Source organism: Oncorhynchus kisutch, linkage group LG1, assembly GCF_002021735.2.
Source record: "Oncorhynchus kisutch isolate 150728-3 linkage group LG1, Okis_V2, whole genome shotgun sequence".
Taxonomy (NCBI): domain Eukaryota; kingdom Metazoa; phylum Chordata; class Actinopteri; order Salmoniformes; family Salmonidae; genus Oncorhynchus; species Oncorhynchus kisutch.
In genome coordinates, this window is record NC_034174.2 from 56,356,913 (window position 1) to 56,370,247 (window position 13,335).

General features: G+C 40.8%; 1 protein-coding gene across 7 annotated transcripts in view; it reads left to right on the forward strand.

Moving 5' to 3' along the window:
* Positions 1-407: 407 nt before the first annotated feature.
* The window catches only part of LOC109891034 (receptor-type tyrosine-protein phosphatase T), a 400,507-nt gene continuing 387,579 nt past the window's right edge, over positions 408-13,335 (forward strand). For all 7 annotated transcript variants that reach the window (XM_031827335.1, XM_031827341.1, XM_031827357.1 and 4 more), the window contains exon 1: positions 408-738. In XM_031827335.1, coding sequence (XP_031683195.1) covers positions 663-738 — 76 coding nt within the window. In that variant the 5' untranslated portion in view covers positions 408-662. The remainder of the gene's footprint in view (positions 739-13,335) is intronic.

Sequence of the window (13,335 nt, forward strand, 5' to 3'; positions counted from 1 at the left end):
TTTTACTTTCATCCACAAAAAAAGATGGATCCAAGACTAACTGAAATACTATCAGAAACATGTGATGCCGCGTTCAGGTCGGAAACTCAGTACCTCCGAGTTAATCTTTCAACAACTAGTAAGCAAGTCAGATTTTTTTGCGTTTCCAACATGATATGAATGCGGCATGAGTGTCAGCACTGCCATAGGAATAACTCACACGGCCCCAGCACAGCAGAATATAACATTCACGTCATGTCGGAAAAATCTGAAATGTCCAATTTGCTTAGACTACTCGTTGTAGAAAGCTGATACGTCCCAAATGGGAAACTGGGGTATCAGAATCAACCAATAGGAAGGAATACGCAAATAACACGTTCATTTTTACCTCGGAGGTCCGAGTTCCCGACATGACATTAACACGGCATGCCTCCAATGCTTAGATAGTTAAGAGGTTCAAACGTTGTGGTGGCTAGACAGGTGTAGGGACCCTGGGGACTCATAATCGAGTGCCACTCCGTTTGCCATCAATTACTGATTTAAGCCAAACAATCAAACCGGGATTTCTGTCTACTGTTTTTACAGTACTCTCTCACTGCATTACCAATGCGAGGATACTGTCTGTGTATACAGTCAGCGAGTAAACGGACAGGAGGCGAGCATGTAAAATAGTCACTGCCAAAATGGACAAAGGGAACTACATCATTGCTTCGCTTCTTTTTCAACTGATGGACTTAATATGCGGACAATTATTTCCAGGTAAGTTTATTCTTGTTTCTAGGAATTGCTCAGAAGACTAGGCTACTTTCATCACAGTAGAATGTGCTTTGGAGATGTCAATACACGGTAACGAAGGGACCGTGGGCAGGTGCATGCCATAGGAGTTCATGCGGTGTCTCCAACTTTTATTTTCGAATAGGCTACTATACATAATTGAATACGCATGCATGCATGCTCGAAATACACGGATACACTTTCAAGATGCACGTCATTCGAGCACTTGTTACTCAACGCGCAATTTGGGGTGCTTTTGGGCAAGATTATTTTGTCAATTATATCGACTAAATTGATCTGTATCGGTAATGCAGAGTCGGTATGATACAAATAAGTATCTACCATTACGCAAAGCAGTGGTCAATGCTGAGTAGTTTATTGGATATCGTGATAATAAATAATTTAGGCCTACCTTAATCTTGCGTTAAATTGATCATAGCCTAATTGGACCAACTCGAATAAACTCTACTTTAAGAAGAATTATAACATTTTACCATACAGCAATTAATATAGCCTACTTACTACGCGCATGTAGCCATATACTGTACCTCCCATATTGATAGCGTACTCGCGATTTGAAATTCTTTTGATTGTAATAAGTGAGACCGATGCATTGCTTCATTGTGGCAAAGGTTTTTGTGGAAAATGTGTTGTAGGTTGTATTTAAACAATTTAACATTAGGCTACGGTAGTAGGACGAAATGTTAAAATAACTTGATACTACAGAACAGACTCTGTCACAGTGCACCGTTTGGTTCTTTATGCTCTCAAACTGGAAAATATGCTAAAGTAGGCTTGTTGAATATTCGATAGGAATATACAACAAAACCACGAAATCCACTGTTTAAAAAAACCTGGAGAAAAAAACAAAGCTAAATAAAATGAATGATCACACAATTGAGGACAGTGGTTGAAATCCCTATGCCCGAAAGGCCTATTCATGACATTAGCATTTAAAAAAATGTATGTGGCACAATTATCACACTTTTTCGTGCGATTAATTTTCTTATTCCGTGCATGAGCAACGCTGCAAAAGTGTTCATGTGCTCAAGACGCTCTGTCTGCTGAGTTGTGCACCCGTAAGGTGGCGCTCTGGGCACATCAAATTGTATTCTACTCACCCGCAAAGGATCATAAATGCGCGCAAGTGAACTGTTCAAACCAAAGGTGGTTTTAAGTCCGAGATCCTGGGCCAATGAACCATTTTCTTTAAAAAAAAGACATCCATTTTATCTCTTAAGTTATAGTTTATTTATCATGGAAGTAGATTATCACACTTAATGTATTGGGGTCCATATTTATTTCTGATTCATGGATTTGGTGGTTCTAATGTAGGGTGAAATGTTTTGAAATCAGACTATAAATTATTGGACAAACTCATGGAAATATCTCATTTTTTGTTAGAAATGACTATCATTGTAGTAATGTTTATTAGTTACAAAATGTTAATATATAATTTACAGTGGGCTCTAGTGTAAATCAGGATATTCTGCATAGATTGTATTACTTTAAATAATAATTTTATGAATTGATAAATGCCATGTCAGTCAGTAATCTGGATTTCAGCAACACACCCAAATAATCAGAAAGACAGAGAACCAACACTATTTCAGTCCCCTGCATTTGTTGAACTTTATTCAAATTACCTCCACTAACCTGTACCCCTGCACATTGACTCGGTACCGGTACCCCCTGTATATAGCCTCGTTATTATGTAAATGTATTGTTTGTTTTTGATTATTTTTAACTTGAGTTTTTTTGTAAATATTTAATTAACTCTTTCTTGAACTGCATTGTTGGTTAAGGGCTTGTAAGTAAGCATTTCACGGTAAGGTCTACACCTGTTATATTTGGTGCATGTGAGTAAAAATCTAATTTGATTAATATTTCAAATTTAAAAAACTAATGAGTAAAGTCCATAAACTTAATTTTGACCATGCACATGTATCTCTCACAAAAGATTAATTCTGAATTTTTACATTTCCTTGGAAGTCATCATCCATGCAAGTGTTTTCTGTTTGATATGCATCCTGCTTCCTTGTTCCCAGTCCTTCCCAGTCTGTCACTCTGGCAGGGAAACAAGCCCCCCTCAGTCTGAATGAACAGCTTGAAAAGTATCTTTATTCCCTAACTAATGGGGGTTGGCTTTTGCAAAACACAGTGTGTAAGTAAAATGTGAACATTTACATGGCTGCATAGGCCATTCAGTGCCAGAGCTGCCGAGAGAAAAGCTGAACTTGGGGAGGGACTTCACATTTATATTACGTTTATTTTTATGGACATCCATGGCCAATGTGAAATGTGTGTTAAGTGGACTGTCCCTGTTTCTCCATCCTACCTCAGTAGTTATTTTCAGAATGCAGCTGGGCATAGCGGCTAGCCTCATGCCCCTACTGCTATGCTTTACTGGCCATTGATTGTTTATTGTCCAGCGGACACTGGAGGTGGCAACTACTGGCTAGAGCTGCTGTGTGTGTGTGTGCTCAAAAGGACCAAGTTACCATTTGTATTCAGTTATTAATTACATTTATTTGGCAAGAAGGCAAAATATGGAACAGTCATGTGTCATTTTCTTTTCCTCTCTGTTCTCTTTCTCCTTGAACTGACGACTGCCCTCTGCCCTGAGATGTCAAGCAGACATTTTCGAAAGGCAGGCTTTTATCAAATCCATGGTTTTGCATTTCCCCATTTTGAGTGCTGTTTGGAAATGGGAGTGTGGACTGGGAGGTCATCTTTACTGGATGAATGGGCTGTGTATGGAGTGAATAGTACCAATTGGAGGTATGCTGAGACTAGATGGCTTTAAAGTGAGTAATTTCAATTACATTTATTTGTTTTACAGTGCATGTATAAATCAAGAGAAGGGTCATTTCAACACTGACGCTGGAAAGTCAGTTGGTCGGTGTTTGAAATTACACTCACTTTAAATCCATCTAGTCTCAGCGTACCTCCAATTGGTACTATCCACTCCATACACAGCCCATTCATCATACATAATATTTGTATTTTATACATTGTTAAATCAAATCAAATTTATTTTATTTATTTTTTTCAAATCAAATTTATTTATATAGCCCTTCGTACATCAGCTGATATCTCAAAGTGCTGTACAGAAACCCAGCCTAAAACCCCAAACAGCAAGCAATGCAGGTGTAGAAGCACGTTGGCTAGGAAAAACTCCCTAGAAAGGCCAATACCTAGGAAGAAACCTAGAGAGGAACCAGGCTATGTGGGGTGGCCAGTCCTCTTCTGGCTGTGCCGGGTGGAGATTATAACAGAACATGGCCAAGATGTTCAAATGTTCATAAATGACCAGCATGGTCGAATAATAATAAGGCAGAACAGTTGAAACTGGAGCAGCAGCACAGTCAGGTGGAAGTTGAAACTGGAGCAGCAGCATGGCCAGGTGGACTGGGGACAGCAAGGAGTCATCATGTCAGGTAGTCCTGGGGCATGGTCCTAGGGCTCAGGTCCTCCGAGAGAGAGAAAGAAAGAGAGAAGGAGAGAATTAGAGAACGCACACTTAGATTCACACAGGACACCGAATTAGGACAGGAGAAGTACTCCAGATATAACAAACTGACCCCCGCCCCCCGAAACATAAACTACTGCAGCATAAATACTGGAGGCTGAGACAGGAGGGGTCAGGAGACACTGTGGCCCCATCCGAGGACACCCCCGGACAGGGCCAAACAGGAAGGATATAACCCCACCCACTTTGCCAAAGCACAGCCCCCACACCACTAGAGGGATATCTTCAACCACCAACTTACCATCCTGAGACATAGTGAAGACATCAAAACTATGAAATAACACATGGAATCATGTCGAAATCAAAAAAAGTGTTAAACAAATCTAAATATATTTGAGATTCTTCAAATTGCCACCCTTTGCCTTGATGACAGCTTTGTACACTCTTGGCATTGTCTCATCCAGCTTCACCTGGAATGCTTTTTCAAAAGTCTTGAATGAGTTCCCACATTTGCTGAGCACTTGTTGGCTGCTTTTTAAAAACTTTCATGTAACTTAGTAAGTCAGTTAAGAACAAATTCTTATCTACAATGACTGCCTACACTGGCCAAACCCGGACAATGCTAGGCCAATTCTGCGCCGCCCTATGGGACTCCATATCATGGTCGGTTGTGATACAGCCTGGATTCGAACCAGGGTGTCTAATGACGCCTCAAGTGCTGAGATGCAGTGCCTTAGGCCACTGCACCACTCGGGAGACACTTTTCCTTCACTCTTTGGTCTAACTCATCCCAAACCATCTCAATTGGGTTGAGTTTGGGTTATTGTGGAGGCCAGGTCATCTGATGCAGCACTCCATCACACTCCTTCTTAGTCAAATAGCCCTGACACAGCCTGGAGGTGTTGATCAGTGTCCTGTTGAAAAACAAATGATAGTCCCTCTAAGTGCAAACCAGATGGGATGGCGTATTTCCTGCAGAATGCCTTGGTAGTGTGCTTTGAATTGTAAATGAATCACTGACAGTGTCACCAGCAAAGCACCTCCTCCTCCATGCTTCACGGTGGGAACCACACATGCAGAAATCATCCGTTCACCTACTCTGCGTCTCACAAAGACACAGCAGTTGGAACCATAAATCTTAAATTTGGACTCATCAGAACAAAAGACAGAACTCCACTGGTCTAATGTCCATTGCTCGTGTTTCTTGGCCCAAGCAAGTCTCTTATTATTGGTGTTCTTTAGTAGTGGTTTATTTGCAGTAATTTGACCATGAAGGCCTGTTAACGCAGTCTCCTCTGAACAGTTGATGTTGAGATGTGTCTGTTACTTGAACTATGTGAAGCATTTATTTGGGCTGCAATATAAGTTGCAGTTAACTCTAATGAACTTATCCCTCTGCAGCAGAGGTAACTCTGGGTCTTCCTTTCTTGTGGCAGTCCTCATGAGTTAGTTTCATCATAGCGCTTGATGGTTTTTGCAACTGCACTTGAAGAAACTTTCACATTTCTTGACATTTTACTCTTCAAGTAAAGATGGACTGTTTTTTCTCTTTGCATATTTTAGCTGTTCTTGCCATAATATGGACTTGGTCTTTTACCAACCCTACCTTGTCATAATACGTTTGCTCAACAAAAAGGCATTGAAGTTGATTCACAGTAAAATTATAAGGCAACCAGCTGCAATAGGATTGCGAACTTGCTCAGCATTTGGGCACATAGCTGAACCAACATACAATTCAACTTGAGGATGTATTTTCACTCAGCATTTTTGGTAAACACATTCTCAAGCTGAATTGTTTTTGACCTTTTTTGCACATTTCCCAGAGTGCCTTGCCTTTTGAGTGAATTGAAGTTACCGACCATGACTGCATTTATTAGCGAGAGGCATGGCTGTTGTATTCAATGGTTTTTAGTAGTGTAGCCTTCACCAAGTGAGTGATCTTGAAAATTCAACTCTTTATGACAATACATTACAAACGGTATATTACTAGGCTGTTCTTTGAGGGCCTTGTTATACCCGAACAGTGGTCTGAAACTCCTTGTTTACAGGCCACATCAAGCTTGCTGGCTTGCAAAGTGATGTGTAATTCCTATTAGAATCCCGCAACAAGTGAGGATATCCAACAATTGTAACTTTTAATCGCCCGCATCCTGCATTCAGAATGACTGCCGGGATAGGGAAGATGAGTTATTGAAACGACCTAAATCAAATAAACTGGAACAGCATCTCATTTAACTGGTGCAATAAGTCCAACTACTAACAGATTGGAATTGTTTGGAAAATGTATGTTATTTATGTCTGTGTAGCATAAGATTAATCAACATAAAATTACATGTACAAACAAACCTGAAAATCATGATCATGATGGCTGTAATTTTTTTGTTTTTTGTACAAACATGAATTTGTAAACCACAGCTCGCTTCGAGAATAATTTGTGGCGTAAACTATAGCTCAAATTGTCCTTTTGAAGTCCACTCAAAAAATTATCAATTGCTTAAAATCAGCATTAAAGTTAGAATTTTTTTCGAGCCAGCTTGATGGTGGACATGGATAAATAAAACCCACTTGATAATTTGACTTAAAAAAAAAATATAAAGAACAAATTCTTAATTACAATGACGGCTTACCCCGGCCAAACCCTAACGACGCTGGGCCAATTGTGGGCCGCCCTATGGGACTCCCAATCACAGCCGGTTCTGATACAGCCAGGAACTGAACCAAGGTCTGTAGGGACGTCTCTGGCACTGAGATGCAGTGCCTTAGGACTCTGCACCACTCAGGAGCCCTGATGATGATAAGACATGGGCATAAGTTTTGGCAAATCACATAAAGGCACTTGCCCAGGCCGATCTGTCTTTTTTAAAATGATTTTAAAAAATCTCCTATGAAATTAACTTATTTTCATTTAAATGGGAAATGGTTGTTGTATGCAGCCCAGTGTTTCTTTCAGTGGCATTTGCTCCTTTGCCAAGGAAAGAGATCCAGTGGAAAAAAACAAGTATTCTTTGCATACATTACACAGGTCTCTCTCCTCCTTTGCATACATCATCCAGCAGCAGCATACACTGCCTTCAGAAAGTATTCAACCTTCTTGAATTTTTCCATATTTTGTTGCGGTACAAGATGGGATTCAAATGTATTTTATTGTCCATTTTTGTCTGATGTACACAAAATACTGTGGTAGAAACATTTGTGTTAATGTCTGACATTGTGGGATATTGTGTGTAGATTAGTGACAATCTCAATTTCATATATTTTAAATTCGGGCTATAGCACAACAAAATGTGGAAAAAGTCAAGGAGGTTGAATACTTTCTGAAGGCACTGTAACACCTGCACTGTCACGTGAGACAGCAGTCACTCTGTATGCTGGAGAGGGCACTCGTTAGCCGAGTGCTGCCAGACTAATGGTTAATCCCAGGCTGATGCAGTGTCAGTCTTCAAGGTTCCTCTCACCAGCCCCTCCATTTTAGGGAAGGAGGAAGTTATTTTTTCCAGACAGTATTTTTTTGGTTTGGTTGATATTTCGTTGTGGCTTAAGCCAAAGGGTAGTGGTGTTATTTAGGATTAGTATGATATATATATATATATATATATATTTTTTTTTTTTTGAGTACCACTCTGTTCCTATACTTCCATCATTGTTTTATTTGACAGGTAGGAAAAACAATTTATTTTACTTTCAAGTATTGTGATCGAGGTAAAATTTAAGAGGATTAAATATTGTAATAGGTGGTAAAAAAATAAAATAATAATGTCCTCCAAACAAGAGATTGTGGCCTGCAATTAAACTGTAAATGCCCCAGCAATTCTACCTGGGGGTCAGTCAAGCGATGATGAGAGGGGAAACATCTACACCTCAAACTTCAGAGACGGGAAAAATGCACTTCAAGTGGTGGAGAAATGAAACACCTGAGAGCACAAATGGGGTTGGGACGCTGTCGGCGATTTTAATGGATGTCACACTCCGCATGCATCCCATATGGGCCTCGGGAATAAGGGAGGGAAAAAAAGGGTAAAGAACAAAAACAGGAGCCTAATTATTCCCAATCAATCCATTAGAACCTGTCGGAAGCCTAATTGTTTCCTCCAACTCCCGTTATCATGTGTTGCCGTGGCTGCAGCAGAACGGCGCGAGCAATTTTTTGACAAGCTGTCTGTCACTCACCGGCTCTGTCTGTTTTAGTATGCTCGCCCATCTGGTCACACTTTTATTTTTTTCATATTTGTTTTTTTTCAATTTTTTTTTCAGGAGAGGAGAGCTGCATTTACCGTGTCAGTGGACAGAGCTGTATTTTCCAGCGGTCTGCTTATCTGCATGACTGTGTCACCCTAATCCGTTGCACTTATTCTATTTGCCTGACTAAATGACAGCTTAATACAGGGGCAGGCCTGCGCCTCTGAGGATGTTAAGGTACAAAACGCTGGAAGAATGTCTCTTCTCTTTTTCAATGACATACTTAAAAGTGAGTTCCTGCCTGAAAAACCTTGCTATGAAGCAGAGGGATGCCTGGTTTTTATCGCTGACTGAGGTAAAAAAAACAACAACAACATTGCCTGTATTCACAAAGCATCTCGGAGGAGGAGTGCTGAATGATCGAATATCAGTTTTTCCTTTTTTTAAATCATAATGAAATAAGAGGGGGGGGGACCTGATCCTAGATCAGTACTCCTACTCTGGAACACTTTGATACTGGCCCTGATATTTTATAGTCGCTTGAAGTTCAACCTGGAATTTTAAGGCACCAAGCATATATTAACTCAGAAGAAATCATACCAATCGATTGAAATAATTGTCAACCATTTTTTTGTGGATGAATTTCATTGCCGAAAACATGTATGAAGGACACTGGATTCATGAAGTTCAGTAATGTTGTATGCTTAACAGAATTAAGACTAATTCATCCATATAAAGATGACAAACTCCTATTTCAAACTCCTGTTTACAGGAAGTGCCCTATTCTTGCGAGATTCATGATTGCACAGGGAGGAAATTGATCTGTTGCAATCTCACCTGGGAATTAGCAGAGCAGGTTGAGAGAGAGAGAGAGAAACAGTAATTTGCACAAACAAATCTCTTGCCGATGTTTTTGTTTTAAGGCACAACCAATGAACATCGATCGTCTGACTGGCGAGGAAGTGACACACAATAGACTATAATCTAGGAGAAAAACCTGAACACTGTTTTCCTCTTATGTTCTATGCTTTCGGACATGTTCTTATCAATGGATGCGAATTGGTATATTTCTCATGTTAAAGAAGAGTAACGTTATGACTGAGATAGAGGCCATGTATTATACGCATACAGTCCTTTTCGTGGAGGGCGCCCTTGCGGACTGAATGGTAGCAATCACATTCGGAGATAAACCTCTAGCCATCAGATTGGCCCTCTCTGGGGCCAGGCTCATAGGAACCAAATCTCCAGTCTCGCATTTCAAACCTGTCTGTGTGTCTGAGACAACAGGGCCCTGCGTAACAGGAGTTGCCACGGGTCCCCACCTAAAAGGTGAATGATCTCCGTGAACCAAGGCTGAATGGGACAACGGGGAGCCACAAGAATCAATGATAAGCCCTCCTGGCGCACCCTCTCCAACGTGGGCTGAATCAGAACCACTGCCGGAAATACTGAAAGAAAGGTCCGAAGCCACTGGTGCACCAGATCGTCCGTTCTCACCGCTTCGAGCGAGGAGTAGGATTTCATTTGCCTTTTCAGGTGTAATTGTCGATCCTTCAACAGGGGACACGAGCGTGTGACTCCCCCACAAAGTATTTTGTCTTATCAAGGCTACACAGAAATACCAAATCATCCCTAAAAAAAACTAAATCCAGAGTGCTGTATCTAGCAATATATCAGTGACATCCATCTCCTGCTATCATGCCACACTACATTGTCTTTCCGGAATTCTAATCTTAGAGGTAAACTAAGGTTGATGATTTGAATACGATACTAGTAATACACAGGAGGCCAATCTCCCTACAGCTTGGCTATGTCCCAAATTTACATTTTAGGCATTTAGCATACACTCCCTTATTCAGAGCAACATACAGGAGCAATGGCGGTTAAGTGCCTTGCTCAAGGGCTCATTGACAGATTTTTCACCTAGTCGCCTCTGGGATTGAACCAGTGACTTTTCGGTTAATGTCCCAACTAGAGGTCGACAGATTTAATCGGAATGGCCGATTTTTAATTAGGGCTGATTTCAAGTTGTTATAACAATCGGAAATTTTGACACCGATTTGGCCAATTTGTAAAATATTTTTTTACACCTTTTATTTAATATTTTATTTAACTAGGCAAGTCATTTTAAGAACACATTCTTATTTTCAATGACGGCCTAGGAACGGTGGGTTAACTGCCTTGTTCAGATTTTTACCTTGTCAGCTCGGGATCCAATCTTGCAACCTTACAGTTAACTAGTCCAACGCAATAACGACCTGCCCCTCTCTCGTTGCACTCCACAAGGAGACTGCCTGTTACGCGAATGCAGTAAGCCAAGGTAAGTTGCTAGCTAGCATTAAACGTATCTTCTAAAAAACAATCAATCACTAGTTAACTACACATGGTTGATGATATTACTAGATATTATCTAGCGTGTCCTGCGTTGCATATAATCGATGCGGTGCGTATCGTTGCTCCAATGTGTTTTTAAACCTGCATATTTAGCAAAAAGAAATCCAGGTTAGCAGGCAATATTAACCAGGTGAAATTGTCACTTCTCTCACGTTCATTGCACACAGTCAGTGTATATGCAACAGTTTGGGCCGCCTAATTTTACAGAATTGTTCATAATTATGACAACATTGAAGGTTGTGCAATGTAACAGGAATATCTGTATTTCACTGAAAGAATAAACGTCTTTTCGAGATGATAGTTTCCGGATTCGAACATATTAATGACCGAAGGCTCGTATTTCTGTGTGTTATGTTATAATTAAGTCTGATTTGATAGAGCAGTCTGACTGAGCGGTGGTAGGCAGCAGTAGGCTCGTAAGCATTCATTCAAACAGCACTTTTGTGCGTTTGCCAGCAGCTCGTCGCTATGCTTCAAGCGAGGAAGGAGCGAGGAGAGGGACAGAAGCTATACTGTTACACTGGCAATACTAAAGTGCCTATAAGAACATCCAATAGTCAAAGGTTAATGAAATACAAATGGTATAGAGGGAAATAGTCCTATAATTCCTATTATGACTACAACCTAAAACTACTTACCTGGGAATATTGAAGACCCATGTTCAAAGGAACCACCAGTTTTCATATGTTCTGAGCAAGGAACTTAAACGTTAGCTTTCTTACATGGCACATATTTGCACTTTTACTTTCTTCTCCAACACTTTGTTTTTTGCATTATTTAAAACAAATTGAACATGTTTCATTATTGATGTAATTGTCATTATTACAAATAAATCAATAGTCCGATTTAATCGGTATCGGCTTTTTTTGGTCCTCCAATAATCGGTATCGGCTTTTTTTGGTCCTCGGTATCGGTGTTGAAAGATCATAATGGGTCGACCTCTAGTCCCAACGCTCCTAACTACTAAGCTACCTGTCACCCAAATGGCTCCCTACATAGACGCTCTGATCAAAAACAGTGCACGATGAGCCCTGGTCAAAAGTATAGCAACTATATAGGCAATAGTGTGGCATTTGGGAAACAGCCTTGAGTATGCAGTAGCAGAAACTCTTCTACTGTGTGAAGAGAGGGAGGGGGGGTGTTCAGGTTAGGTAGAAGGAAGATTGTATGAGTGAGGAAAGAGGGAATGGCAAATGAGGCTGATGGATAGACTGAAAGAGTGCTCCTTGGTGTAAACTCAAGAGGCCAGTATAAGGAAGGTCCCCTCAAGGCCATTGAGGAGAGGCAGGAACAAACATAATATTGTCTGGCACTGTGGAAGCTCTACTCACTGTTTGCTCTCAAACAGGCTTCTTTCTTCGTGATGTTTGCAAAGTGAGCCTTTTACTGCCAAGACCCACAGTACATTAATCCAGCATCTGCCTCCTTTCTCCACACCTCTTCTTTGACACATCTTTACTTCTCTTTCTCTGTCCCACCCTTACTTCAACTAGCCCAACAATTTATCTTCAGCGACAATGGCATGAACCATCATTTTTCTAATTTCTCTCTCTCTCTCCATGTCATAGCATTAAAATGGATGGAGACAAAGAAGGAGAGAGCTTACTGTTAATTGGACAGAGGGAGGGAGCGCGTTAATGCAAATTCAGACTTGATTAATAGATAATTATATCTGTCATCAACTGAAATGATTACCGGCAAATTGCACCGAAGCCGCTCAGATTGGAAGTTTAGAATGAAAAGCTGCTGCATTGCCAGCCTTATCTGCCTCTCTGTCAAACAGTTACCTCAGATTTAGATCTGTGGAGGGTAACCATGGAAAAGTGCTCCTTATATAAGATTTGACAGGCATATTCGAATGAAACAAGCCTCTCCAGAAGTCGGTAAAGTGATAATAACAATCCAGCTCGGAGGAGGGAATTGGCCATTACGTTGGTGAAATGGATGTCATAGCGCTCATTGCTGTTTGATCCCAGATGGTCAGAGGTGATCAATTCAAAGCGAAAGGTTCGGTCCACCTCCTGGCCTCATCCATCGCCATGTCATCGTGGGGCGCTCATTAAGAGATGCCCCTTTTCAAACCATTTCCGTTACCTCTTGTCAGGCCTTGAGAAACGTTCTCTTCACTTATTGGCTTCTGAAGGGTTGACAGGGCCGTGGCAGAAGTAAATGGTCTGTTCTGGAAGCTTGTCTCGTGCAGTTGCTCTCCTTTTGCTTAGTCAGGTGTGTCTTTTTAACCACCAGCGATTTACTCTTCGTGAAGGAGAGCAGTGCCATCCACGCTTTGGCTTAGGTATGGTTCAGTGGTGTATGACGTTAAAGGTGCACACTAGTTCACACTGATCAGGGTGGGTTTTTTACTAATGTACTTTCTGGACCATGTCAATCTCCCTTGAAGGTGGTATTAGTAAGAGACGGCTGTTATAGGACCTAAGGCAATTTAATAAGACAGCCAGTCAACATTGTGCTGGCACTTCGGCGAACAAAAGGGGATATGAGAAGAACAGTCTTCTCCCTTTTTTTATGATTAAAAAAACCCC